We start from the raw sequence: 26,706 nt of genomic DNA on the forward strand, positions 1-26,706 counted from the left end.
TACGTGGCTTTCTTTTCTATAAATACGGTCATTAACTTGCTTACTTGTTCTATGACCTACGTTGTCTGCGGCAAGAAAAACACAGCATGTCCCGTTTTCCCAGCGGAACTTGATTAATAGTCGGTTGTCGTTGGAGTATATTGTAAAAAGCTATTTTGATTGCAGCCAGGGATCAGGGAAAGAATTATACAAAGTTAAGTGCAGATAGAATGTTGTGTTCAAGCATGAGAAATCTTGTTTCAATAACTGTATTTGTTTGGAAGCCAGACTAAACATGCATCAGGGTATCTAAATCGGATTTCATGTTCATGTTGTTCATTCGCTTCCATTTCAACCATCTGTCATCATGATGTGCGGGTTTACGAAGTAGTCGTCTTCGTGAAGCCGTCGTATCTGTTAGCATGCAAGAAAACAGAGTCTGCAAACCGCGAGACTCAGAGCTATTGTCCTAGAGTCATCGGTAGAAAGTCATCCAAACAGGCTACCACAGCAGGCACAAACTAGGATATGGCCCCAGTGCTAGTTTGGTCTGTGCAAAGCTGCTCTTCAAAAAAGAACAAACTGTGTCGCACCCGCCGCGCGCTGACGGATATCGTCCAATGATTACGAGAAGGTCTGATCTCGAATCTTGCAAGCGCGTAATCATGCACAGTGTCTTCGAGCACGCTGCGGTCGTCTAATTGAGTGGTATATAGCACGGTCGGCTCGGTATAGGATATTCAATCGTCTTTGCTGATTGAGTTCAAAGCGTGGGCCAACTTGAGGAGCACAACACTCTCTGTTGCGGCAAAGTAGTTCAAGCTGTAGTCAAGGATAATCAGTATGCGTTGGTAACCAAGTTATCTGTAGTTTGAGCCTTTCCATACCTGTCCATTAGGATGCGCAGATGGCGGTTGAAATGGTCTTCGTATCTTTTCAATGTGTCCTCTAATTTGCCAATCCGTGTCGGGTCATAGCCTCTACCATCAGGGTTAGACGCCTTGTTCCCGGACAAGTCCACGTCAGCAGACACCAAAGCTCGCCCAAGGGAAGAAGCGGTCCAGGACGCAAACATAGTGCAACAGGTCATCAGCTTTGAGTGAATCTGGTTTCGAAGTTAGTTAACCTCACTCAATCAAGTCATAGGATGGGACTAACCTTCAGCAGCTTAGCCTGGGTCAGCATGCACTCTTTAAGGCATGTGTCCAGAAAATCCACGTGGTCCTGCATAAGCTCGTCCACCGTCCGATTGACTTGTTTGGTTCCATTGATCGTTACTTCCGACCCGTCAGCATCAGTGCCATTGACTCTGTCCATCAGATTCTGCCAATTTGGCTCGACAACCTCCGCTGTACAAAAGTACAGCAGCTGCTGGACAAACACAAGCATCTTGGAGCGCAGACTCCATGCGCGCCTCTTCCACGTCTCCAGTCTGCGATCAGAAGACTTGTGCCGCCAGCCAACAACCTTGTTCTGATCTAACCAAGATGTAGTTAGCAGGGTCTCGAGGTGCCGCAGCGAGAGAAGGTGTCTGAATATCAGTTGATATCGAAGGACAGTCTTGCGGCTTATGACGAGTGACAGTGGGAAGGGGACGGAGTAATCGAGTTCCAGTGCATCGAAACCAACGATATCCTTGTCGTCCTCTCCGCCTTGTGTTTGAGGAGCCTGGTATCTCTCGAGGACAGCCTCGGGGTTGTCTTGGTCGATTCCGGATACGCTCACCACTTGCATCAGCCATTTTGTTAGCCCAATCTTGTTCATCCGCACTTTGACGTCCTCCTTGAAGGGATCAGAAGCTGCAATACTGCCGGGTTGACGTAGAACTAAATCAAGAAGCGATTGAAGCTTGTTCTCATTGACGTTTTTGGCTGGTTTACGCAGCTCTGACGAGCCAAGCTCAAGAAAGTATGAGAAAAAATCAGAGCGATCCAGAAAGAAGTAGTGCTTGAGAGACCGGAATCGTGTCGTGAGCGAGTTTTTCGTGAGAAGGAGGTTCAGCAAAGACGCATTGGCATAGGTGTAGGCGGCATTGACGTTGTCTAGGAACCGGGGATCATCTAGTGTATGAGGAACGTCCGTCACTTTCTGGCTAATGTCGACACCACCACATTCTCGCACAACATTGAGGTACTTTCCAGCCAGGAGCACCTTATCTTTGACGCCTTCAAGCTGGGGAGGCACCTCGTTATCCCGAATGGTATATCGTTTCTCCCAGTATTCGTCTGTGTAGTCTTCTTCAAGCTTTTCTCGCTTGATCCACTTCTGCTCTTTGATAAGGAACTCCGCGTGAGGGTCTTTGATGTCTCCGTGGTGCAGCCACTCATTTAGCATTGCCATGTACGGCCGACTGGCATCGCGGAGCAGCTTCTCCAGAAGAGTCTTCGTGGTTGGATCGCCGGAGAACGTGGCCAGCCGCTCGGTGAGCAACCGAAGGACATTGCCTCCTTTGCATATCTTCTTGCTTGACATGGCTCCTGGGATGAGGTCTCCTCCTTCTTTCAGCTGCTCTAGAATATTGTCGACATCGTCGAAATCGTCGATCGACTCATCGATATCCTGATCCAAGAGCCCATTACGTCTCAAGAGTTCTTGTCCGAGTGAGTATAGTTGAGACAAGCATTGGCTTGTTGGCATGGTGTGCAAATGCAGCATATGTAGTGTAAAGTTCGAGTGGTTGAGCAGCTGTGTCTCAAGTTGAGCGACGAGGATTAGATAGTCCTTTAATATCCGTCGAATCGTAGCGCACAATGCATGGTTCACGGCCCCGTATTCAGCGCGACTCTGTACTTCCACGAAGGACTCCAATGCACTGTAATGCGTCGCCATCTTCAGCATGGAAGAAGTCAGGTCTCTCAGCGTCGGGTCCAGCCCGGACGGCAGTTGAAAGGCCGGTCCAGCCAAGCGGTCTTTCTCCGCTGTCGGGTCAAACGTATGATGGTAATGGATATATCGGCCTTCGAATCCCATGAACACAAACAGTAGGTCTTCCAAGATCACTGCTTCCTGCGCGTCGGTGTTAAGTTCACGAAGGGGTGTGGGATGAAGTGGTGGCGGCAGTGCAGAGGCAAGAGGAGGTACGGATACACGACTAGCTAAAGGCGCGGTCGAATGGGGAATCAACGAGGCTTGCGGCGCCCAGGACTCTGTTGTCTCAGTCAGCATTGGTCGCAATACGCGCAAATGATCTCTCTCTACTAACGCTCCGCCGGCTCTTTCTCCTTCTTCCTGGCATTACCAGAAACCGCACCATCTGTCTGACTAGCCCTCTTCATCCGTAACTTTTCCCAATCTCCTCTATTTCCCGCACTTGCCGACTCTTTAACTGGATTCCGCGTGCGCACTTGAACCTTTTCTCTCGTGTTGATCGTGGTCCTTTCCGTGCGCTTTTCGCTAGTGGTGATGTTCTGTTGATCTCGGGAAGCTCTGCTCTTTTGACTGGACGCACTGTCACGAAGCTGGTCCATATTTTCCGATTGTATTGGGGACGCAGCAGCACGCAAAGCAGCTTTCTCGGCGTCGACGCGATTCGATGCTACGCGGGGCCGTGATGCACCCATTTGACTGGTGCGACGCTCATTGACGGACATGATCCCGCGAGACAGAGGATATGGTGTCAACCATGTGGCGGAACCAGGACAGATTGAACCTAAGGCAACTGAACTGTTGATTGAGAAGGGCAATAGTAAACAAGAACAGACCCAGTTGCTGCCCGCCAAGCATGTACCGTACCGCAGTTTACACTTCCTAATCCGGTAAGGCAGCGGAGCTAAAGGTAACAGGCGCCATTCATGCCTTGCAGCCTGAGGCCTCCGCCAACTCTTTACCAGGCTCCGTCGACTTGCGTAGTTGTTTGAGCTTCGCCTGAGCTCCAAGACACAGCTTCTACTCACCTCACCAACCACTTTGCCGTCCTTCCCAGTTTCGTCTCTCTATTGATCCGCTTCTATATTGAACCCTTTCTTTGCTGAACCCTCTTTTCTTACTTCCTATTTCGGAGATAATCAAAGATGTTCATCGCGCGATCGGAATATGGTAAGCTCTATAGCACCTCCTCGCTGATGCGGTCGGCTAACACCAGCTCTGCCAATAGACCGTGGAATCAAGTACGAACCCAAAGTCTCCTCTGTTAGCTGGTTGCCATGATTTCCGGTTCTAATGATCAAATTATCACAGCACCTTCTCCCCCGAAGGGCGCCTGTTCCAGGTCGAATACTCGCTTGAAGCTATCAAACTGGGATCGACAGCGATCGGTGTACGTTCATCCCTCACTAAAGGCTCTCTTAATTGAATTGCTTTTGCTTTTACTGGCGGAGACGGAAGAATTAGTTTGGTCTTTCTTCCTAACTTTCCTCTAGGTAGCTACCTCGGAAGGTGTCATTCTAGGAGTGGAGAAGCGTGTCACATCTACGCTTCTCGAAGCGTCGTCCGTCGAAAAGATTGTCGAAATCGACCAGCACATTGGATGTGCCATGTCCGGTCTGCAGGCCGATGCCCGGTCCCTCATCGAGCACGCCCGCGTTGAATGCCAGAACCATGCCTTTCACTATGCAGAGCCTCTGAGAGTAGAGAGCACAACCCAAGCGATCTGCGACCTTGCACTTCGGTTCGGCGAGACCGGTGATGACGATGAAAGTGTCATGAGCAGGCCCTTTGGTGTTGCCCTATTAATCGCGGGTTATGATGAGGATGGGCCACAACTGTACGTTGTACACTCGCAGCATCTCACAGTCATGTGTTCTAAGCCGCCCGTTGACTGGTTCTGCCGTTGAATCGTACTAATCTGGGTTTACGGTTCAGGTATCACGCCGAGCCATCTGGCACATTTTACAGATATGATGCAAAGGCCATTGGGTCCGGAAGCGAAGGTGCGCAGGCGGAATTACAGAATGAATACCATCGTTCCTTGACACTGCCCGAGGCTGAGACACTGGTATTGAAAACACTGAAACAGGTCATGGAGGAGAAGCTGGATGCGAAGAATGTCCAGCTGGCTAGCGTTACTAAAGAGAAGGGCTTTCATATCTACAATGACGAGGAGATGGGCCGGGCTGTTGCGCAATTGGGCGGTAATCAATAAGCAAAGATTTAATGGACGAATCTTGAGATTCCACCTACATATATCAGGGAAACTTACGACCTCCACCGCGGACCGGTGTCTGTTTCACATCTGATAGAGAAGCAATGACACTTTACCATTCTGCGAAATCTCACTCGATTTTTCGTAGCTTTGCAGCTGCGCAATGAGCTTTGATTGTCATGCAGGAGTTTAGCTAAATGGTATTTGTAGTATATGCAGCTATTGATGGCTAAAAACACATTGTAAGTATGGATGACGTCTCCTACCGAGTCTTATAGACACAAGGCTTGAGGACACGTGCCTCTTCCTCAGGAGACATGCCAGCGCCAACATCAGTCGCTTTGTCGATGAATCTTTTCTTCCCGGGTCCTCCTGCTGAAGCGACCGAGGCATATTTGCCCTTAGTCGGGGCACCACCTTGCTTAACAAATTCCATCTTCACGAACATTTTGTTCGACTTGTCAACCGATTCCGGTTTGAGGATGAAGCCACGCGTGCGGAACACTTCAATGAAGGCCGAGATATCAGTTTCGTCATCGTCGGCCTTACGAGCGTCTTCTGCATAGATATCTGCATCGTCTACATCGGAGCCAGCATCGTCCTCGCCCGCTTGCTTCTTCTTAAGCTTTTTCTTCTCAGACTTGCTAAGCGGTTTGCGTGCGCCAATCTGAGCTTTCTTGCGAACGACCTTGCCAAAGCGGCTCTTGACTTCACTGACCCAGCATTCGCCCTTGCCATCGCTGCGAAGAACCCGCCACGCTTCTTCCACGAAGGAGACCCAGTTAGTGCCCATCAAGCTAAGACAAAAAATAGCCACATCCACGGATCCGTCGGCAATGGGCAAATTAGATATGTCTGCTTTGGTGATGAGTGAGCCTTGTGGAGCATGCAAGTCAAAGTTGAGCAACTTCAGGTTCAATTGCTGTGCTGAGGGTGTCAAAGCCCGCGCAAGTTGGGCATCGCCGCAGCCAAGATCAGCAATTGTACAGAGCCCGTTAGGTCTCCGGGGAAGCGGCAAAGCCTGTGCATTCTTCTTATGGTCAGGTTTGTTGCCCTTCTTGGAACCTGACGACACGCCTCCTCTCTTGCGGATAGCCGCAATGTAGCCATCAACAGGGTTGGAAGGCCACGACTCTTTGACCTGGCGAGAGAATCCCGCATGGTACTCATGGAAGAGCTCGGGGTTAGAGGTGAACAGTTCAAGGGCCTTGGTAGAGGGTGTTGTATACAGTGTCTCGTTCAGATGACGGAAACGGGAAGATATCAACTTCTGCCGCATAGCCTGCTGAAGGGGTGTAAGAATCGCTTCTGTTTTCGGAGGAGCTGCAGGGATAACGGGTTCGCCGGCAGAAGATGCGGCTTCCTTCTGTTCTTTAGGCTCTTGCTGTTGCTGCTTGGTCTGATGATCTTTGTTCTTATTCTTCTCCTTCTTCCTCTTCTCCTTCTCCGCCTTATTCCCAACGTCCTGAGCTCCGCTCGACGTATCCTCTTTGTCCTTGTGGTCATTTTTTCTCATCTGATTCTTCTGTTTCTCTGACGTAGAAGATCCTTCGTTGCCTGGCTTATGCTCCTTCTTTTGTTTCTTGCTAGGTTGTACAGCATGGTTCGCACCCTGTTTCTGGGATTTTGGGGTGCCCTTGTGACCTTCGATATGTCGACGGTACATCTCGTCAACATTTGCTTTAGTGACATGTTCATTGCCGCGCTTGCGCTTGTGAGATTTAGCACCTGCTTTCGGCGATCCATTGGTCTGTTGAGACTGGTTTTGAGATTGAGATGCAGGCTCCTGCTGCTTCAGAGCAGAGCTCGGAACGGACCATCCTGGGACGGCAAACATGTTTGCATGAGCCCAGTCCACGATATCTGCACGAGGTGAGATATCCGTCGATAAATCTAGAATTATCGATACTGCGCTGACGCAAAACCGTTCGCAAGAGCAAGCCGAGCAATTCCCTCTGCCAGCGTCGTTTTAAGGCTAGCGTCCAACCTCTACCTCTCTTCATAATAAGATGGAAAAAAATATCGTTGGCGGTGAGAAGCGACTGGTCTTTCTGCTGGTCGAGTCTAAAGGCGGTCGGCCATGAGTACTCCGTGCCCCAGCCCCTCCTGATCAGCAGACAGCAAGACTGTCACAATCAAGCTATTTTTAAGCTTGTCTTGGTCGAGAGCAGTCTAGATTGGCTCATTCCTCCATTTCCCTGGTGATCCATCATAACAGGGAGGATACCTGGCATTAATGACTTCCTGCATACGGAGTCCAAGACTCGGTCTCTTATTCTGGGCTTACGCAAGATTCGTACTCGTGCAACCAAGAGTGCTCAACTCCCTGCCTCATGATCTTTATGCCAGAACCCAGCTAGAAGATGCAATGTACCTCAGTTCCAGGCGCATGATTGCCAAGTAAAGCAACTGAACAGCCTTGCCAGCAGTCACCATCTCTGCAGGCTGGATGACTGACCGAGGCCTACCAAGGCAGTGAGTGTAACTACAGATTCCAAATCGATCGATAGGCACCACCTCAAGTCAATCACTAATTCCGGCAGATTCCGGAGCCTTATGATCGTCCCTGCTGAAAAGATATTTTTATTCAAAGATGTCCACACCTCGGAGCGGTCAACACTGCGGCGAGCTGCGGAACTCAAGAGACTAAATAGTAAATAGACTTCAGTGGGGGAGCCTAGGAAATCTGGCTGACCGTTTCAGGCCAATCGAGGGCTGTATCATTTGTGCTACCACCCCAGTGTGGCCTCTAGTTAGTGGAACTGCATCTCCCCACTCACGCAAACTGTTTTGGCCCCAGGGACTCATATTAGAAGTATCTCCTCTCGTCTATCCCTTTTTCATCCCCTAAATCGGTTTCTTAACCTCATCGGCCCACGCTGCCTCTCGGTTATGGGAACAGCCTCACCTCGAGACAAAGTATATCGTTATGGGGGAGAAAACAGCTTTCGAGGGCCCTCAACGGGAGCCATTGACCAATGATTCAGACGCAAATCAAGTCGCAGATATATCAGCTGCGGCTGCAGAACCAGAGACTGAAACTGGACCGAAGAGCACATCTGCACAGAAGGTCCCTAAGAAACGCACAAAAACAGGTTGTCTTAGTACGTTCAAAAAGTGAATGGTGGTCGCGAGGTCCACAATTGACTGTTGAAATATAGCCTGTCGACAACGTCGCATTAAGTGCGGAGAAGAGAAGCCCATATGCAACAATTGTATCAAATCAAAACGAGAATGCAAGGGCTATATCCAGCGTGTCATCTTCAAAAATCCCATCGGCATCTTCGGAGCGTATAACGCTAATCAAGCTCTCAATGCCCCGATGCAGCCGACATCCTCGGGAGCCCCGCTTCCAACTGGGTATTATAATCAGGAGCTCTCTCAGCTGAGACAGGCTGGCTCCAACAGGCCGCTGTTGGCGCCCAGGCCGTTCCCACTAGCAGCCACGGGGCCGTCTACTTTTAAAGCAACTGGTAGTGCAGGACCACAAGAAACTAACATAGATACATTGCAACCTCGACCGCAGCAGTATGAATCTGCACGTCTTGTCGCCGTTCCCAGCGCACCTGGAACATTGCCGTATGGATTTCCGCAGCTCCAACTGGATATCCAAAATCACGACTATTTGCGACATGGAACGAGTGCGCCAACTTACAATGTCGTTCCGGCAAGAGATCAGCAGTTTCCGCCCCAGCAGGCTTCAGCGTGGCCTGAACCTCCAGTGCCGGTCATGAATCCGCAAGGGACGTCGATGGATCCCACCCCAGCATTTGCAACTGCACCAATTCCTCAGGTATGTGACCACATCTTAATCGGGCTTGTCACTTCCTACTCAACGTTGTACCAGAAGTTTCATCAAGCTGGCCCAGCAACCACTACCGCGTTCGCTTCCGGTACGCGACAGGAACAACAACCAGTGCATGAGCCTACCGCCATCCCGCTGATGACATCTTCAAAGGAATTCATCTACGTGGACGACGAAAGCGAAGAGTACTATGATGTCGAATCTGATGAAGAAATGGAGGAGCAAACATCGGCCGAGGACTTCAACCAACTCAGCCTCATTGTGGCCTCTGCTAATCAAGATGAACGGCAGCTGCGGTCTTTCACGACCTACCTGAACGAACCCAACATGCTTGCTTCTTATCACCCCACTCTTGGCTCGTCTCCCTTGAATAATCCAAAAACAGCTCGAATATTTGTCCACTTCATCCATTCAACTGGGCCATCTTTATCAATCTTCGAGCGACATCCTGCAGATTCTGCACACACGCTTGGCTCACCTGTGCCAGCAGCTCAGCAAGGCCTGTGGACACATACAATGCCTCTCAAGGCATTAGAGCACCAAGCATTGCTTCAAGCCATACTTGCTCTCAGCAGCTTACATATCTCGTATCTGCAACAAGCTCCTCCGACTGTTTCGTTGAAGCACTATCATTATGCGCTCAAGAGAGTCGGCCATGCGGTAGGTCTGCCCCAAAGGCGCAAACAGGTTGGCACCCTGGCTGCTACTCTCCTGTTGGCATATTACGAAGTGATGACAGCCGAGCATTCGAAGTGGAACAGCCATGTCGCAGGATCAGCCCAGTTGGTACGTGAGATTGACTTCGCCACCCTCACGCGTGATATTCGATCTCACCGGCGGAGGGTGTGGGCTCAACGGCAGCGACTGTGGGAAGCCCAATCGGCTTATGCGGCTTACTATGCGTTTGACGAAGAGTTTTTGGAGGATGACCTATTCGCTGAAAAAGAAAGCAGCATTGATGAGAATTTCATAGGTTCTCTTCTGGGTCGAGCGGTTAATTTTGATCAGTTTGGCCAGGTAGAGGATGGACGTACTCGCCAGCGAGAAAGACATTTCACCCGGAAAGACATTGAGACCTACAGAATCCAATGTGACCTCTATTGGTGGTACTGCAAACAAGACATGATCCAGGCCTTCATCGGGGGCGGCGGACTTATGTTAGTGACTGCCCTCTTTCGATCATTGGCCATTTAACATGCTCATCGTCAACTAGATTACCTTTTTCCCGTTGGGGCCAGTGCCCACCACGAGCCGGTATCGGCCGTTTGGACGCTGTCTACGGCTCAGCGGACCATCTATGGCTACTGCTCGCCCGGCTCACTGATTTCGGGTACCGAGACAGAAAACGAAAGTTGCATGTAGCTAGAACCACTGGTCAAGATTGGAGACCAGGCCCGGGTCTTCACAAATTCATGTCTCGCTTTGCCAAGGGCAGTGCGACCGTACCAAGAGGGCCTCCTCCGGGATCTGCGCAAAACCGTGGGCCGGAACCTAACCGCCAGTCACCCGTGGATGGTCCCAGTGCAGGGAGAGAAAATTCACCTCCCATGTATGGCATGGTTCCACCGAGAGGACCGACACGTCTCCCTTCGGCGTTTGCTAGCACAGCACATCGAAGCCTGTCGCCGGGTAAGGATGAAGAGGGAGATGTCATGTCATATGAAGATGCAGAGAGCGAATGGGAAGATATTCGGGCTGCCTTTGATACCTTCGCCGGTGCCCTCGGTCCAGATTTCCTTCCTCTGCCAGCTGACACTATCCCTCCTATAGCGACCCCTTTCGGGCCAGCGCTACAGTATCGTACGCATACGGTTGCGGTGTTGTGGGGATTTTACTATGCAGGCCGAATTCTATTGCACAGACTGCATCCATCAATGCCACCCGCCATGATGGTTGCTGCAGGCGTGGCAGCGCCCACGACTGCTGATTACGCTCAGATTATCGGGAAAGTGGCCGCTGGTATATATTTCCCCCAGTGGTTCAACGTGGAGGCGGGGAAATTGAGCCCTACCTTGGGGGCCTGCTTGATTGAGATGACTGTGCCTATTTTCTTTGCAGCCGTTCAGTTCGTTGACGCTGCCCAGCGCAGCTGGACTATTTCGAAGCTACGGGATGTCTCACGCTTAACTGGCTGGAAATCGTCTGAAGCTATAGCCCTTGGCTGCGAAAACGCATGGGCCGTCGCCGCAAAGCAAGGGCGCGGTCCTCCGTATGAGCGCACGCAAGAGAATCTCCGCAAACGACCCAAGGAGGACCCTTCACCCAATGAAGGCGTCAGTGAAGAACACCATGCAGGCGTCAACACAGAGAGGAGACTCGTTACTATTAGTAAATCGATGCATGTTCACTGGGCAATGGGGCTCTTGAGCCTGGAAGACGACGTCCTGATCATGGAAACAGACGACCGGAGATAGCAGATATTCTTTGGTGCCGAACCACTTCTTTGCGTCAAGCGCATACCTAGGCAGGCTACGTGCTGTCTAGCTCCAGCAGCAACGCTCGCGGAACCGTTGAGCGTGACTCCGAGTCTGGACCTTTACACGCTTCTCTCAAACGGAGACACGCCTTCGACATGGCAGAACTGTATACTATAGTTTCGGCTAAGCTGAGACGTGATAAGGTTATCAGACGCTGCTCCCCCACTCTCGTCAGGTAATATTGTCGCATTTGAGCGACAGATGCCTCAGGCACCTGACACTTTGAGATCATGAACTCAAGCTTCAGAATTGCAAGACCCTTTGAAAGACACACCGTCGTCGCTGGGCACTTCACAGCACCAGTAAAGAACCTAGGAAGACTGACTGTTGCCACATAATGAAGTCGAGTTCTTGAAACGGTTTCACGACGCCTCATCGGGGCGATTCCGGCCTGCGGAACAAGAACAAGTGGGCAATTTGAACTTTTTCCGGTGCCACAGGCAATGATTCGTCGCCCCGAGTCTGCAAACAATAATAGATGCATGACAACAAAACCATTACCGTGGGTAGGCAATGCAGGTACACATGGACATGCGTTCAGCCCAACACATGGCAGACATCGGGCAGCCAGTCTCCGTACAGGAGAAGAGCTATACACCCGTACTGATTGCAGGAAAATTCTGCCCGTTGCTGCTTGGAGCCACTTGGCCGAATTCAATTCCTGCTATGCATCCACTCAGATCGCCCAACTGCAGTAGATATCCTTCCTGTCAGTGTTAGTGTATTCGAGAAACTTTCCTTATGCCCCTGTCCCTCCTCCGTTGTCATAGATACGCTCGCGCTTCATAGTCCCAGGCATAAGGAATGATGAGGGCGTTCGAATGTGTCAGGAAAGAAGTCATGTGGGCGGGTATGGATTGGGCAGCGAGGTTCCAGGTCACAAGTGGAGCTTCTGCAGGGGAGATATTAGTCGTCTTCGCAACCGGGGCAAGGAGAATAGGTCAGACTATAGGCTGTGGATATTTCTAGAGAATGAGAATGGTCGCAACATCAGAAAGGAGCTGAAGGAAGGCGTAGCAATCATGGTGAAAGACAGAATGAGCCAGAGCGATGTATATATAGAAATAGATCTGCGATGCTAGACACCTGGTAGGTAGGTATTGGATTGTGACCGAGGCCCTACCAAGGCACCAGGCAGTTTGTATGGGGACGTTGGAATATTACGGTAACGCCTTGTATCTCCACACCAGACGTCATCCACTCATTACTCCTGTAGTTCTCTGCCGAAGATCACTCAAGGCTTCCTTTGTTCTTCTTGCTCGAAGCTTTCTTTCATATCTCTGGCTCTTTCTTCCCTCCATCTTTATTGTCCTCGTCCCCAATTCTCTCTTATCTCTTCATCCTTTTGATCTTTGCTGTGATAGAAATCCCCCTTCTTATCCACGGTTCTTCCTACCCCGCTGTCAGCGGGCCGTCGAGTCAGCCGCTGTCGTCACCCACGGTTCACTCTGGTCATATACAAAGATCTGTTGACCATCCCCAATCCACGATATTTCGATCCGTTGTCTGGTCACACGGTCGAAGCTAAACTACGGTAGTCATGTCGCGGTACGATGACTACCGCTCCTCCTCCGAAAGGATGGAGCGCACTCGAGAGCGCCGTTATTCTCGGCCTCCTGTCATCGACCGTCCCCGTCGGTCTGAAGAAGAGCGCTTTGAATCCCGCCTACATGAGCTTGACCGATACGGTCCTCCTGCCCGCCGGTCGGACAGATTCTACGAGGACGATCATCTGCTTCATAACTCGGGTCCGCTGGTCACCTACGAGCGGTCGCGCGGGGACAGCCCTCCTCCGCGCCCTCGCTTGCTACGTCGCCAATCTTCCTTGGATACGTTTGACCGCATCCCTTCGCGCAAGCTAGGTGAATACTACATCCGCGGGCATCTGCCTCGCGAGCCGCGTGCGCCTTCTATTCCCCGGAGACGTCCCTCCCGCAGACACAGAGAGACTGAGTATTACGAAGACATTCGCATCGCGGAGCCAGATTACTACGGCGACGAGGAGTTCCGGATCCTCCAGGAGCGAGATCGGTACGCGGCTCATCCGCGCCGGTCGACCGGTCGCGTTCGCGAGGAAGTAGTTGAAGAGGTTGAATACGAGAAGCCGTATCCCCGCAAGGGCAAGACTCGCATGCCACGAAGACTGGTGCACTCACTTGCGATCAAAAAGTTGGGATATCCGTATGAGGAAGAGGTATGTGGAAAGACACACAAATCGCACGAGGAGGGATCTGTCGGTACTAACGCTTTGTAGGATGACCGAATCACGATTCAGTTGGCTCTCTCAAAAGAGCAGATTGATGAAGTCATCAGCCTGAGTCGGGAGATCAGGCGCCAGACAGAAAGTCAGAAGCCACGTGCTCCATTGTGAAGTAATGTTCGCTGACTCCTGTCCCAGCTCGGACCATATATACTCGCCGTTCCCCGTCGCCGATTCGTGCGCGGCCAAGAGAGAGAACTGTCGAGCGACTTACGATGGAGACCTATTCCCCCCGAGCCACCCAGGATACATTGATCATCGAAAGATCGCCCTCCCGCCACCGATCTCCATCGCGCCATTACGAGCTCAGCGAGAAGCGAGTGACGAGGGCTGTCTCCCGTACCCGATCAATATCAGTCCATGGGCGCCGTCACGGACTCTCCTCTCCAGTACGGATGGTGGAGCGATATGATGATCAGGTCGATTTTGACAAGAGGGATACCGGCCCTCTTGCCATCGTCGTGCGCCCTCGAGACAGTGACGATGATCTTCGCGAGCTCAGACGATTGGAGATAAGTGAACGAGACGAAAAGATCCGTAACACCCAGCTTGCCCTTCCCAGTGGTGAGATGGAGGAGATTACCGAGGTGAGGAAGGACCGCAGAGGTAGGTTGGCCTTGTTCTGATGAAGCATTGCCGTCAAGATTCTGAGACTTTGCATAGGTCCCAATCCCCGAATCCTCCGCGCAATGATGGCAACCCTAACCTGAAGGATGACTGCATGCGGCTTCATCCGACTTCGTCACGACTAACGGCTTGTTTCTTCATTTTCGGGTCTCTTGCATGTTTGTTTGCTGTATCATTATGTTATGGGTGTAGTCCTTTTCCTTGGAGCAAGATGTTTATTCTCTGGTAATGCTGGCGATGCGGTTGACGATGCTCATCTCGTATTGATTGATGATAGAGTTGCTGACTGGTATACGACCCCTGCGTTTGATGTTGCATATCTGCGACCTCGTGCATTGATAGGTTGGCATTATCATGTTTATATATGTGCCTGTTGGCAATGGACGGCAGTAAATAAACCAGAGTGGTGATCAGAAATTCCCCAGATTCATCACAAACATAATTCAGACGTAGCAGCCTCCAGATGGAAGCTCACTACCCTTGTAGCGATATCAAGTGCCTTAATTAGGTATTGGGGGATTATCATTCAGCAGGACCAAATAGTGGCGGTGCGGTGGAATCGAGGCGGTGTTGACCAGGTACTCTGTTACTCTGTAGCACGGGCGAGGTCAGACATCCCGCCCGGTCATCCCCAAACAAACCATTTTGCTACAAATAAGCTAGTGCTATTCCACATTCTGCCAGTACGCGAGGCTGTGCTTCCATCTCGTGTATTCATCGGTCCACAAATTAATCTGCTACTATGGACAAGTTCCAAGCTTTCGGAAAGAACCTCAGGTGAGATGAGATGATTCGAAAGCTCCTGTTATTGGGCTATTCTGCATATCTGCCTACAGCATGCGATGCTAACATGACGGTGTCATTTCCCACAGTGCGAGCTTCACCCCCTTTGCTGCGCGCACGCAGCAGTTGATCAAGGAGCAGTTGGGTCAGGCTGAAGACAAGACCCAACTCCCTGATGAATACATCGAGCTCGAGAAGCGCGTGGATGCGCTGAAGCTGGTACACCAGAAGCTGCTCCAGGTGACGTAGGTGTCAAGACCGAAACCCCCGTTGACTCTACACATGATGAATAACCCTTCCTGCTGTACAGTTCACAGTACTCCAACGAGGCCTACGACTACCCGCCCAACATCCGCGAATCCTTCAATGACCTAGGCCGCACTATCAGCGAAAAGGTCCAGCTTCTGTCGCAGGCTTCTTCTCCTGCCGAGGCCCAGGCGGCCCTGGTCGCTCCTCCATCGGCCAAACCGCAGCCCAAGACGTTTAACCATGCCATCGCGCGCGCCTCTCTGGCTGGATCTCAGACCCTGGCACAGGTCCATCCCGGCGAGGACCCGCTGGCGACCGCGCTCGAGAAGTACGCGCTCGCTTCCGAGAAGGTGGGCGAGGCCCGTCTGGCGCAGGACGCTCAGATCCAGTCGCGCTTCCTGGCTGGCTGGAACACCACCCTGAACACCAACCTGATGTTTGCGGCCAAGGCGCGCAAGAACGTGGAGAATGCCCGGCTCATGCTCGACTCGATCAAGGCCAGGAGGAAGGCGGCTGCCGGCGGTGATCTGGACAACCTGAGCGAGGAGGCGCGTGCGGAGATTGAGCAGGCGGAGGATGAATTTGTCGGCCAGACTGAGGAGGCCGTGAGCGTGATGAAGAATGTATGTTTCGTTCCTCATCTGCATGAGAGTACACCCGCACTCACACGGTCTAGGTCCTTGACACCCCTGAGCCTCTGCGGAACTTGGCAGACTTGATTGCTGCGCAACTCGAATTCCACAAGAGAGCCTACGAGATTCTCAGCGAGCTGGCTCCTGTAGTGGATGGATTGCAAGTTGAGCAAGAGGTATGTCATTCAGCCTTGCAATTTGGCTATGTCCAACCCATTCTAATTGACATCAGGCTAGCTACCGTAAGAGCCGTGAGGGTGCTTAGACTGCGTCTAGTTGTGCTGTTCTTTCCTTATAGTTTTTGTCTCGTCAACCACATTGTTATAAACGCTACTGTTTCTGCGACAGACTTATATCCATATATCCTTTCCGCAAATGTAGACTGCTGATTCATTGGTATGCATCTATCTTACAATCCTAACTGTAGAAATAGTTATCTCTTTCGTAGACATGATCCTCAGCTGCACCGCCACCAGATTCGTCTACAGTGCCAAGACGGTTCCGCATTGCTGCCTCGGCCCTCAGGCCGCAAAGACACCAACCAAGCACGGAGTATGGAGAACCTCAGAGCTCCGCCGACCTTGCAGACAAGAGAAGTAATCTAAAGTCTTGCCTCTCTCAACCCGTTGCGCCACAGCTGTGCCTGAATTCATCGCGCATGAACCTGCTGTAAACCAGCTTGTCACCAACTACCGAACCCCAAGACTCCTACGAACGTCAGTCTCAGCTCATCTCCAGCTCCGGCTCCCGCTGCCTCATCTCCGACAGACACAGCTCCCCAACTCCATCCCATACGAACTCGATTGGATATACAGAGTATCAGGCTGGCCCTGTACACCTGCAGTCTTTCAACGCATCACCCGACCCCTCGACCAGAACACCGTTGAACTACCACCACTACCATCAGAACCATGGCGAACGGGTCCGTCACCTCACCCTCTCTCCCCTCCTCGCCTCCGCACATCAAACAAATCACTAACAAGCATATACACACAGATGGAGTCTCATTGTTGGCCTCGTGATCGTCGTTCTCGCAGCCCTGGCGGCGTGGATCTTTAGTCCCAAGGGGGAGAACCAGACGTAAGTTTCCTTCTTCCGCTTACTTGGCGTTCCGTTTCCATGAGGGTGTGCAAGCTAAACGCTGACGGTATGATAGATTATGGCGGAGTACATTGATACTATCGCTTGCGTCGTGTTATTTGATGTGGGGTATGTATTCCCTTTTTCTTTTCTTTTCCTTTTTTTTTTTTTTTTTTTTTTTTTTTTTTTTTTTTCCATTTTCCTTGCCGGGAGGTTCCAGGGTAGAGGGCATGGTGCTGATGATGTGCTGTACCAGCTATTACGTTCCTTGCGCAGTGGCATCCGCTTATTGTGCCGAAGAGGTCGGATATTCGGCCTGATCGCGTACCGCATTAGGTCTACCAGTTCGTTGATTGCTGGTGGGGCTTGAGTGCTTAGGGGTGGAGGGTTACTAGGGGAGGGTGGCTGTATAGTGGCCTATGTTTTTATATGCGGGCACAGATTGCTCGACTGGTTTCAAGGCTGGTTGCTTTAGCGCTTTTTCTTAGAGATTAATTCAGATTGAGGTATCATGAGTTTGAGACATGGTGAACTGAAACGATAGACTGGATTAGCCGATTCCCACCGCACCCAGAATCACCCTCTGCACCATCCACCGCGCGAGCAGGCCGGTCACAGCCAAGGCCACCGCGCGCAAATACCCGCATCCAAGCAGGATATATAGCGCTTCGATATTACTCAAGAGGCCGAGGTGCGTATCCGCTGCCCCGAGCGAGAAGAGCGAGCCGACCAGCTCGGCACAATTGGTCAGGTAGCTCGTTGGCACCGACGCCGGAATCAACCATGCAAGGCTGGAGACCAGCTTGTCGAGCAGGGACGACGACACCGACGACACCAATCCCGTCGCGCCGGGAGCGGCTGCGCTCGCGGTCGGGGTGTACCGGCTCAACATCCGCTGCGTCAGGGTCGAATGCGTCGTCCCGCCGGCGCTTGTATTGCCCTGTTGGGCGGGTGTAGACGAGCCGCCGCTGCCGTCGGGACCCCAGATGACGAGAAGGATAGGAAAGAGTTTCGCGCAACTGCTGACGAGCAGGGCGGTGCTGATGGCCGTGGGGCTCGCCGGGGACGGCGGTGGCAAAGGCCGGATGCTCTGCGCCGGCGCGGTGGACGCACGGCGCAGAGGCGGCGGGGGGAAGGGGAACGATCCCTGCGGTGTCGACGCGGGGCTGTGGTGATGTTGGTCGGTACCGAGATTGGTGGTGGACGCTGAGGTGCCCAGGGTAGCAGCACTGGCCGAGAGCGAGATGTCCTGGGAGGAACCGTGAGGTGTAAGTCTCGTCGGGCTCATTGTCATTCCCGCGGTGGGTGACTGTTGCCCTGACGGTGTAACCGATTGGGACTGGGACGAGAACGAGGGGAAGACGGGGGTGGAGGGATTCGACGGGACAGGTCCCTCGGCCCCGTTTGTGTGAGTGCTGCTGGTGCCATTTGGTGTCGGTGAGAGAACCGAGGCAAGCAGCCTAACTGTGAGATGATGCGCAAGAGTTGCGACGGCGTTCAAGCTTAGAAAAAAGAGGTATTGCACGATGATGGGTGTGCGGGCAAGCCAGGACGCTGCGAGCGTAGGAGACCTCTCGATCCGCGCCCATGTGAGGTATACATCGAATAGAAGGAGAAGAATTCCCAGGCGGATGATTGAGCGCTATAAACGAGACGAATCAGCGGTTAGCCAAGAAGTAGGAAGGTCGGTCCGTACATCGAATTGATCATTGTTCCCCCCTAGTCGGTTGAAGAGTAGATGTCGGTACACCTGGCCACTCAGTCATCGGTTACACCAGCAGAAGTAGAATCAACCAAATACCTGAGGCTTGATCAGAACTAGATCTATAAAAAGCACCACAAAATCATGTTCCACATATTTGTCCGCAAAACGCTTGCAGCGCGGACATTGCGTCAGACGCACGCCCTTGCCCAAAGAGCGGTCGTCGGCGCGACTGTAAGTGCTATACAGGTGCGAGACGGGGTAAGAGCATTCGATGCAGATGGGCATCGTGTCATTGATTCATGATTATATACTGATCCATGGTTTGTTCGAGAGAAGAAGAGATCATGGAGCAGGTTGCGCTGCTGCTGCGGTGGATGGAGACAAACCATGGCAATACCGAAGGCGGTGAGGTTCTATTCATAGTATTCCTGGTCTATCAACAATTCAATTTCCGGCACCTCTATGTACTCTATGACGGATATATATATATATAGAAATGAATAACAAGAAAATGGAAAGACAGAGCCCAATCAATCAACCACGCCGGTGTCGTCGGCCCAGCTTGGCTGGATGCTGCGGCATACAGCCTCATAATCCCGGAACTTCTGCGAATCCTCCACCAGGCCAGGGGTGGTCCAGAACATGGTCCAATTGGTGTCGGATAGCTTCCAAGTGCCCAGGGACCGTTCAAAATACCATTTGTTCACCGGATTGTTCTTGCGGCTGCGCCAGCATACTCCGTTCGGAAAGCAGGACCGCACCATGGCGTTGAAGACAATGTCTGCGACCCCGCCTGCCCCTTGACTGCGCTTGAGCACGGCGAACTTGTCCAAGTAGGGAACCATTCGAGCATTACTGGCCTCACTGCCATCATCCTCCACGCCAGGAGGAAGTTCCCAGGTTAGAATGGCGCCGCCCTCGTATTCACCGGCAATGATCAACCCAGCAAGGCGGTCGTTGACACGGTTCAAGTAGTCCTGTACGTCGAGTTTCCGGTCAAAGGAATCCTCAATGAGATGAACCAAGCGAGGTAAGTCGATACTAGGATCGTCCAACTTCAACCGCGGCCGACTCTGAGGTGTCCACGGCTCCGTCCACGGATTGGGCAGCATAGTCAACGGCATACCGCGTTTGACAAACGTCGTATGCGAGGTGACAGGATAAACGGCGCCTTGCCCATTGTTCGTCGGTCCACGCCGGCTCATGGGTAGGGACGACGATAGCAAGGGCTTATCTGTCAGTAGATTGTGGATTAAGGGGTTTCTCTGCCGACGAGTGCCCACTGCGGAAAACTCAGAAGTGGGCGATGTCTGGGCCGAGCTCGCGACCTCGAATGGCGATGTGATTATTCCTGACGAGGCCGCGGGCAGCATAGCGAGCGCCTTCTGGGCAACACGCAGATTCTCCAGATGACCTTCAATTGCACTCCTTTGGGGGACCGCGGTCTTCAGTTCCGGTGTCGAGCCTGAGGGCACCGGCACGACCTCTGCGTGGACGAATTTTGAGATGGGGTTGTTATCTGCGACGGAATTGGGGCCCGCCTTCAACAGGCTTGTCTCTGTGGCAGGCACCATCTCTCGCGCTTGTAGCAATTCGTTTTCGATATCATCGTATTCTTGCTCCATGTTTATGAAAACATGGGATGGCTGTCGCCGATTGAACGCCGGAATTCCACCTAGTGGATCTAAGAGAATCACTCTGTCCAAGGACACCTCCTTCTGAAGCCGGCCGATTCTTTCCGCAGTGACCATAGGATCCTCATCAGGGTCCGGGATGCTTGCTAGACCAGCGAGCTCTTTTGTCAACGCGATCACAGCATCGTTCGCTGGCACTATGATAGCCCGAGGAACGTCTTCGGTGTATGCTATGGGAGTGAGAATGACGGTGTGGCCATGGCGTAGCGGATTCAGCAGCGCCTTTCGAGAGAAAACTTGCGGGAGACCTGGCCGGGAAGGGTCAATGGAAAAGACCGAGTCAAGTCGAAGAGATTTAGAGTCGGGCTGCTTTTGGATTGCGACTGCCAAGCGATCGGCTTGCTCAATAGCAACTTGCCGCAGAGCACTTGCAACTCCCTCCGTCCCTGGATCAACCACAACACAGCAGGTCAAGCCCAGGCGATTTAATTGAGACAGAGTCTTTGCGACGCCGTCGATAATGTTGTCATCAAGCGATTGCGGGGTGGACAATCTGACCAAGGCCAAATGCAGTCGTTCGACTGGCTCCAGCGAAGGTGGAGCGGAAGGGCTGGGACCCTGTCGGAAGACGGGACTCTCGTAGACGGATCTAGAGGCTCCGTAGAACGACCCCAGATTGACACCGGAGGGCAAGGTAGGTGCTGTAGCTGATTTCTCGGGTTCGGGTTTGTTCGCATCGGGTGACTTTGGGTGTTGAGCCTTCAACCGAGCCAGATAGGATTTGGCTTCTCGCTTGGTGGTTGCGGAGCTCAACAAGCTCAGAAAGAATTCCTGCAATTGCGAGAAGAATGAACCCGTTAGCCAATAGTGCTGATAACCATGTATTGCAGTGTGACGGTACCCGATCGAGAAGCTTCTCCCTTGCTCGCCGGCCAAGCCGGTCATAACTCCGACTAGTCGAAGAAAAGTCGGCGCTCTGTTGGACATGCCGATCAGGAGTAGTGGAAAAGGATCGAGGCAAGACAGACGATGTATGCTGGCAGGTGCAAAGTGAAGAACGATGCTTCTGGACATTACAAATGCGGTCAGAGACGCTTGAATTATCGAGTCGTTGTAGGATTCGGTACCTTGAGGAAAGATGAATTGACCGTCCGCGGCCAACCGGTATGAAGGCTCATGTTTCGTTCCTGTCAAAGACCCACGAGAACGAGACCAGAAAGGGATGCATGGAAGAAAAAAGAATAAAGGTGCTCAAAAAAAAATTCAATATGAGTTATATGTAGCGGTCAACCCAGAAGCCAGAAAAAGGGCGACAGGCTTAGAAGCCACCTAACAAGTGAAGGAGCCCAAAGAAAATATTGTGATATGAGTCGATGCGGGATTTAGTGTTCTCGACTCCGGAGTATGACGCACTCCGCTGTCGGTCGGCTGTTACGTTCATTACGATACTCTTTCGATGGGATTTCGAATCATTACCGGTTACATGGGCGATCGCCTCATTCTCATTACTCATTTGTGAGATGTCCAGTCGGAATGGTGGACAGTCGCTCATAGTATCGAGTGTTACTACTGGTATGGCCGACGCTATAACCGAGTTACAGTTCGGAGGATGTGTGCGCAATTCAATATGAAGTGCTCGATAATACCCCTCGAGTCCATAGTACGTGAGTAAATCCGCTCCGATAGTTTCCCTCGGCTTTATCACTGGTCAAGGCTGGTATCACTGCTTGGTAGCTGAATGCTAGATGAAAAGAGGGGCCGTTAGGAGCTACTTGGGACATGGTCGATAGTCACGTTACTTGGAATGTCTGGAGAAATCCTGAAAATTCTGTCCTGAAGAATGCTCGATGGACGTGCCACTATTTAAGTTAGGTAGCACTGCATTACTAGAAGAGTTACTACTACTGCTACTGTGCTACTAACAGAGTTTTCCCCTGGTGGCAACCGCATAGTCTGCAGATTGTGTGAGATAACTAGCACAATCAATCAGATCTCCTCTCGAGTTGCATGATGCAGGTCCCTTATCATTATCCTGGTCAATACGCGACTGAAGAATTACGGAGTGTGGATATAGATCGAGTAATCACATAGATAGAATGCCATCAAATCTTCAGATCAAACCTACTTACTTATGTGAAGAGTCTAATTTTGATCCATTCCACTAATGTTCTCTCATATCACCCGCATTGAGCTGCTCCACAAGTCCACTCACTCACTTTTTCTAGGCTTTCCCGCCGAACCGGAAACCCCTCTAATTTTCAGCCCTTCCCCGTCATCTCCGCCATCGCTGTTACTACGGTCTACCTAGGTACCCGTGCGCCAGTCTCACATCCTGAGTCCTGGTATTCTTACCATCTTTTCTTTCCGCGAGTCTAGTTGGGCGTTATCGGATATTTCCAACGGATCAAGAGAAACTGAAACTCCCTTGGCCATGGCGGAACCCACCCATCAGACTGAAGCCAAGAAAACCATGACCGGATTCAAGCCCTTGTCCAACGCCGAAGACTATTCCCTGCCTGCTACAGCCAGCGATTTGTCTCCACGGGCAGAGGCTGCCGTGGCGAATGGTCTTTCCTTGGAGACTGCCGACGAAGACCATGAGGAGGTGGACGAAGACTATGTCGCAGTCGACCCTGACGAGATTAGTGACTTCTCATATTGGCTCCGGCGCCCGCCTGTGCATCATCGCACCAAGTTGGATGAGTTGCATCCGTTTGTCCAAACCCTGACGGTTTCCAATGTCGATGATTGTGTCGAGGTCGAGAATGCTTTCCCCGAGAACGAGCGCTGCTCCCGCGAGAAGGTATGTTTTCTGGTCAATTAGTTCCTCGGAATGCCCTCCTGACCTTCTTCTGTTCTCTGCCAGTTCATCTACCGCCTTACAAAATGCCCTGAATTAAGTCTAGGCCTATTCACCATCCCCATTGTACCAAAGGGCCAACCCAAGCCGCGTCCGACTTTGATCGGTCATATCGTTGCTACGCGGACCTCAACACAACTGGTCACGGACAATGCTATGAAGCTTCCGCCCAACTGGAGGAGTGCACGCGTCGTTACGGAGAATGGAGAGACCATCGGACACGACGAGTATGGCAGCACCATCGCCATCCATTCTCTCGCTGTACTTCCGGAACACCAGGGCAAGCAAGTCGGAAGCACTTTGATGAAGTCATATATCCAGCGGATTAGGGAAGCCGCGATCGCAGAGCGCATCTCCATCATTGCGCATGACCATCTGGTGCCCTTTTACCAGTCTTTTGGGTTCGAGAACCGTGGTCCCAGCAAGTGTCAGTTTGGCGGTGGCGGATGGACTGACCTGGTGAGTTCCTTCTTGACCGATTACAAGGTGTATGGCCTCCTCGGACTGTGAATGCTAACTGGATCAGGTGCTGGAATTTGCCCAGGAATAAATCATGAGTCCATGGCCAATGGTTCATCTTTCTTCGAGTTCTGTATTGCGTGTCCTTGTTCGGCAGGATCGATGTCATCTTTCGTCTTTTTTGTTATTCACTCAGTCTTTTATCTCCCCACGAGCTTGCATGTTAATGGGTCACACGATGGTTTTTGGTCTTAGATGGTGGGCTTCACGAGGAAAAAGCAACGGAGTTCTGTCATGGTGGATCTGGGACGGAGGGACTGGGTTTTTCAGCCATCTTATGTGTAACCATACTCCCATGATGATAGTCAATGTACATGATTATGATTAGAATGCAATAATTATCTATTACCCTTTTTCCTCCATCAATTGTTCCATCTATTCGCTCAGTCGCTGTACCCAGTCCCGCTCCTTTTCCCTCCCCACATCTGCGTTGTTTCACCGCCCGCCAAAACCTGCCTGCCCGACCGCCCGCAAATAATTTTTTTTCCCTCCGTCTATCAACAACGCTCCATCAGCTCGTCCTCTGGGAAACATCGCAAGAGTTTTTCAAGTTCTATTTCTCTTGCCGGTGCCCATCATGAAGACGACCTGGAAGGATGTAAGTTGTCTTGTTGATGGATGTATTCTCGCATACTGTGTCAGAACATCACCAAACTGATGGATTTTTCACCGTTTGCTTAGATCCCACCTGTGCCAACGAACCAGGAGTTCTTGGATATCGTTCTCAGTCGCACGCAGAGACAGCTCCCTACACAGATCCGTGCGGGTTTCAAGATCAGTCGTATTAGAGGTATGGCCGATGCCGCCGAGTTTTGCGTGGATTTGCGAACGGATACCATGTCCGTTCAATTTCCTGCCCTCTTAAGAAGAGCAGTGACACTAACCAAAATTCTCTGTGCAACAACAGGTTTCTACACTCGGAAGGTCAAATACACCCAGGAAACATTCTGCGAAAAGTTCCAGGCAATTCTCGATGGATTCCCCAGATTGCAGGATATTCATCCTTTCCGTATGCTCTTTTGACTTGCGATCTCATTTGCTTTGCAACTAACATCCCTCAGACAAGGATTTGATGAACACCCTTTATGACGCCGACCACTTCAGAATCGCTCTCGGCCAGGTGTCGACCGCCAAGCATCTCATCGAAACCGTGTCTCGCGACTATGTCCGTCTCATCAAGTATGCTCAGTCTCTGTTTCAGTGCAAGCAGCTCAAGCGTGCCGCCTTGGGTCGTATGGCCACCATTTGCAGACGTCTGAAGGATCCCCTTGTCTATCTGGAGCAGGTTCGGCAGCATCTGGGCCGTCTCCCCTCCATTGACCCCAACACCCGTACTCTTCTGATCTGTGGATACCCCAATGTCGGAAAGTCCAGCTTCTTGCGCAGCATCACCCGTGCCGATGTTGATGTCCAGCCTTATGCTTTCACCACGAAGAGTTTGTTCGTCGGCCATTTCGACTACAAGTACCTGCGATTCCAGGCTATTGACACCCCTGGTATCCTGGACCATCCTCTGGAGGAAATGAACACGATTGAAATGCAGTCCATTACCGCTATTGCCCATCTTCGCTCAGCCATCTTGTACTTCATGGATCTTTCCGAGCAATGTGGCTACTCGGTCGCCGATCAGATCAAGCTCTTCCACAGCATCCGGCCGCTGTTTGCCAACAAGATCGTCTTCCTGGTGGTCAACAAGATCGACGTCCGTCGTCCTGAGGATCTCGAGCCGGAATACCAGGAGGAGATCCAGAAGATCCTCAAGTCAGGTGATGTGGAGATGCTGCAGCTGTCGTGCGCAACCGCTGAGGGTGTCACGGCCGTGAAGAACGCGGCTTGTGACAAGCTCCTGGCCGAGCGGGTGGCTCAGAAGCTCAAGTCCGGTACCAACAGTTCCGGAACGCCAGGAGGTCGTCTGGGTGACGTGCTGGCGCGTATCCACGTGGCACAGCCTGTTGGAGGCGTGCGTGAGGCATTCATTCCCGAGGCGGTCAAGAACTTGAAGAAGTACGACAAGAACGACCCGAACCGGAAGAAGCTCGAGCGGGACATCGAGGAGGAGAACGGCGGTGCCGGTGTGTACAACATCGACCTCAAGAAGAACTACACGCTGGCCGACGACGAGTGGAAGCACGACAAGATCCCTGAGGTCTGGAACGGCAAGAACATCTACGACTTTGTGGACCCAGACATCGAGCAGAAGCTGGCCGCGCTAGAGGAAGAGGAGGAGAAGCTGGAGGCGGAGGGCTTCTACGACTCGGATGAGAGCGTCGAGGATGCCGAGGACGCGGACACCCGCATGAAGGCGGACCTGATCCGCGAGAAGCGCGCGCTGATGCGCAATGAAGCCAAGCTGCGCAAGTCGCTCAAGAACCGGGCGGCCATCCCGCGCAGCGCCAAGGCCAAGAAGCTGTCACAGATGGAGCAGGCTCTGGACGCAGCCGGCTACGACGTCGATGCGGCTGCCGCCCGCGCCCGCTCCCAGAGCCAGGCACGCGGCCGTACCACCACCCGCAGCGAGATCGATACCGGCGACGCCATGGAGATCGATGGCTTGGATCCTCGCCAGGCGATTGCCCGCGCCAAGAGCCGCGCCCGCAGCCAGGCGGCCACCAACCGTCTGGTGGACGGTGTGACGGACACGACGGCGCGCAGCAAGGCCGAGCGCCTTCTGAAGCTAGGCCAGAAGAAGATGAACCGGATGGCCAGAGCCGGAGAAGCAGACCGACATACCACCGCCTCCTTGCCCAAGCATCTGGTACGTCTCACCCCACCCTTTCTTTCTTCTTTTCTTCTCTCTGTGATTCCCCGTATTTACTGACTTTATCACGCAACAGTACTCTGGAAAGCGCACGATCGGCAAGACCCAGCGCCGTTAAAAGCGTCCGCATTGCATTCGTGGTCAGGATCGAAGTCGACGATGAGACGAAGTCCATTCCTAATCTTAGTCATATATTGTTTCAAAAACGGAAACGGGTGTCAAAAATCGGCGTTGGGGTCCTTTTATCTGTGCTCTCAT

The 26,706-nt window shown here is 52.0% G+C and overlaps 10 protein-coding genes across 10 annotated transcripts; 6 read left to right on the plus strand and 4 right to left on the minus strand.

Annotated features, from left to right (window-relative positions):
• Positions 1-30: 30 nt before the first annotated feature.
• AFUA_2G11430 (gamma-tubulin-complex subunit SPC97) lies at positions 31-3,679 on the minus strand. The gene is made up of 4 exons (XM_750382.2): positions 3,182-3,679; positions 1,138-3,125; positions 867-1,084; positions 31-801 (listed from the first exon to the last, which is right to left on the minus strand). Exons 1-4 carry the CDS (start codon positions 3,567-3,569, stop codon positions 720-722), a joined length of 2,676 nt encoding a protein of 891 aa, XP_755475.1. The 5' UTR covers positions 3,570-3,679; the 3' UTR covers positions 31-719.
• A 310-nt stretch (positions 3,680-3,989) lies between these two features.
• Positions 3,990-5,059, plus strand: pup2 (proteasome core particle subunit alpha 5; the record flags this gene model as incomplete). Its single annotated transcript, XM_750383.1, has 5 exons — positions 3,990-4,014; positions 4,061-4,085; positions 4,156-4,234; positions 4,338-4,681; positions 4,780-5,059. 5 exons carry the CDS (start codon positions 3,990-3,992, stop codon positions 5,057-5,059), a joined length of 753 nt encoding a protein of 250 aa, XP_755476.1.
• A 262-nt stretch (positions 5,060-5,321) lies between these two features.
• AFUA_2G11450 (25S rRNA (adenine645-N1)-methyltransferase) lies at positions 5,322-6,896 on the minus strand (the record flags this gene model as incomplete). The annotated part of the gene is made up of 1 exon (XM_750384.1): positions 5,322-6,896. One exon carries the CDS (start codon positions 6,894-6,896, stop codon positions 5,322-5,324), a length of 1,575 nt encoding a protein of 524 aa, XP_755477.1.
• Positions 6,897-7,823: 927 nt separating this feature from the next.
• AFUA_2G11460 (uncharacterized protein) lies at positions 7,824-12,442 on the plus strand. Its single transcript, XM_077804163.1, has 4 exons — positions 7,824-8,163; positions 8,221-8,852; positions 8,907-10,021; positions 10,078-12,442. Exons 1-4 carry the CDS (start codon positions 7,989-7,991, stop codon positions 11,276-11,278), a joined length of 3,123 nt encoding a protein of 1,040 aa, XP_077660326.1. The 5' UTR covers positions 7,824-7,988; the 3' UTR covers positions 11,279-12,442.
• Positions 12,443-12,514: 72 nt separating this feature from the next.
• AFUA_2G11470 (uncharacterized protein) lies at positions 12,515-14,698 on the plus strand. The gene is made up of 4 exons (XM_001481618.2): positions 12,515-13,535; positions 13,596-13,686; positions 13,740-14,207; positions 14,265-14,698. The coding sequence occupies exons 1-4, from the start codon at positions 12,882-12,884 to the stop codon at positions 14,309-14,311; spliced, it is 1,260 nt and encodes a 419-aa protein (XP_001481668.1). The 5' UTR covers positions 12,515-12,881; the 3' UTR covers positions 14,312-14,698.
• Positions 14,699-14,804: 106 nt separating this feature from the next.
• On the plus strand, positions 14,805-16,311 carry AFUA_2G11475 (BAR domain-containing protein). The gene is made up of 5 exons (XM_001481619.2): positions 14,805-15,005; positions 15,101-15,256; positions 15,322-15,883; positions 15,937-16,068; positions 16,125-16,311. The coding sequence occupies exons 1-5, from the start codon at positions 14,971-14,973 to the stop codon at positions 16,155-16,157; spliced, it is 918 nt and encodes a 305-aa protein (XP_001481669.1). The 5' UTR covers positions 14,805-14,970; the 3' UTR covers positions 16,158-16,311.
• Positions 16,312-17,177: 866 nt separating this feature from the next.
• AFUA_2G11480 (sterol homeostasis protein ARV1) lies at positions 17,178-19,027 on the minus strand. Its single transcript, XM_750387.3, has 3 exons — positions 18,774-19,027; positions 18,669-18,722; positions 17,178-18,614 (listed from the first exon to the last, which is right to left on the minus strand). The coding sequence occupies exons 1-3, from the start codon at positions 18,960-18,962 to the stop codon at positions 17,523-17,525; spliced, it is 1,335 nt and encodes a 444-aa protein (XP_755480.2). The 5' UTR covers positions 18,963-19,027; the 3' UTR covers positions 17,178-17,522.
• Positions 19,028-19,034: 7 nt separating this feature from the next.
• Positions 19,035-21,645, minus strand: arg2 (acetyl-CoA:L-glutamate N-acetyltransferase). Its single transcript, XM_750388.3, has 3 exons — positions 21,439-21,645; positions 21,213-21,377; positions 19,035-21,142 (listed from the first exon to the last, which is right to left on the minus strand). The coding sequence occupies exons 1-3, from the start codon at positions 21,487-21,489 to the stop codon at positions 19,208-19,210; spliced, it is 2,151 nt and encodes a 716-aa protein (XP_755481.2). The 5' UTR covers positions 21,490-21,645; the 3' UTR covers positions 19,035-19,207.
• A 1,097-nt stretch (positions 21,646-22,742) lies between these two features.
• AFUA_2G11500 (polyamine acetyltransferase) lies at positions 22,743-23,681 on the plus strand (the record flags this gene model as incomplete). The annotated part of the gene is made up of 2 exons (XM_750389.1): positions 22,743-23,114; positions 23,178-23,681. The coding sequence occupies 2 exons, from the start codon at positions 22,743-22,745 to the stop codon at positions 23,679-23,681; spliced, it is 876 nt and encodes a 291-aa protein (XP_755482.1).
• A 742-nt stretch (positions 23,682-24,423) lies between these two features.
• AFUA_2G11510 (putative GTPase NOG1) lies at positions 24,424-26,566 on the plus strand (the record flags this gene model as incomplete). The annotated part of the gene is made up of 3 exons (XM_750390.2): positions 24,424-24,699; positions 24,752-26,445; positions 26,525-26,566. The coding sequence occupies exons 1-3, from the start codon at positions 24,483-24,485 to the stop codon at positions 26,564-26,566; spliced, it is 1,953 nt and encodes a 650-aa protein (XP_755483.1). The 5' UTR covers positions 24,424-24,482.
• Positions 26,567-26,706: the final 140 nt, after the last annotated feature.

The sequence above is a fragment of the Aspergillus fumigatus genome, chromosome 2, assembly GCF_000002655.1.
Source record: "Aspergillus fumigatus Af293 chromosome 2, whole genome shotgun sequence".
NCBI classification, from domain to species: Eukaryota; Fungi; Ascomycota; class Eurotiomycetes; order Eurotiales; family Aspergillaceae; genus Aspergillus; species Aspergillus fumigatus.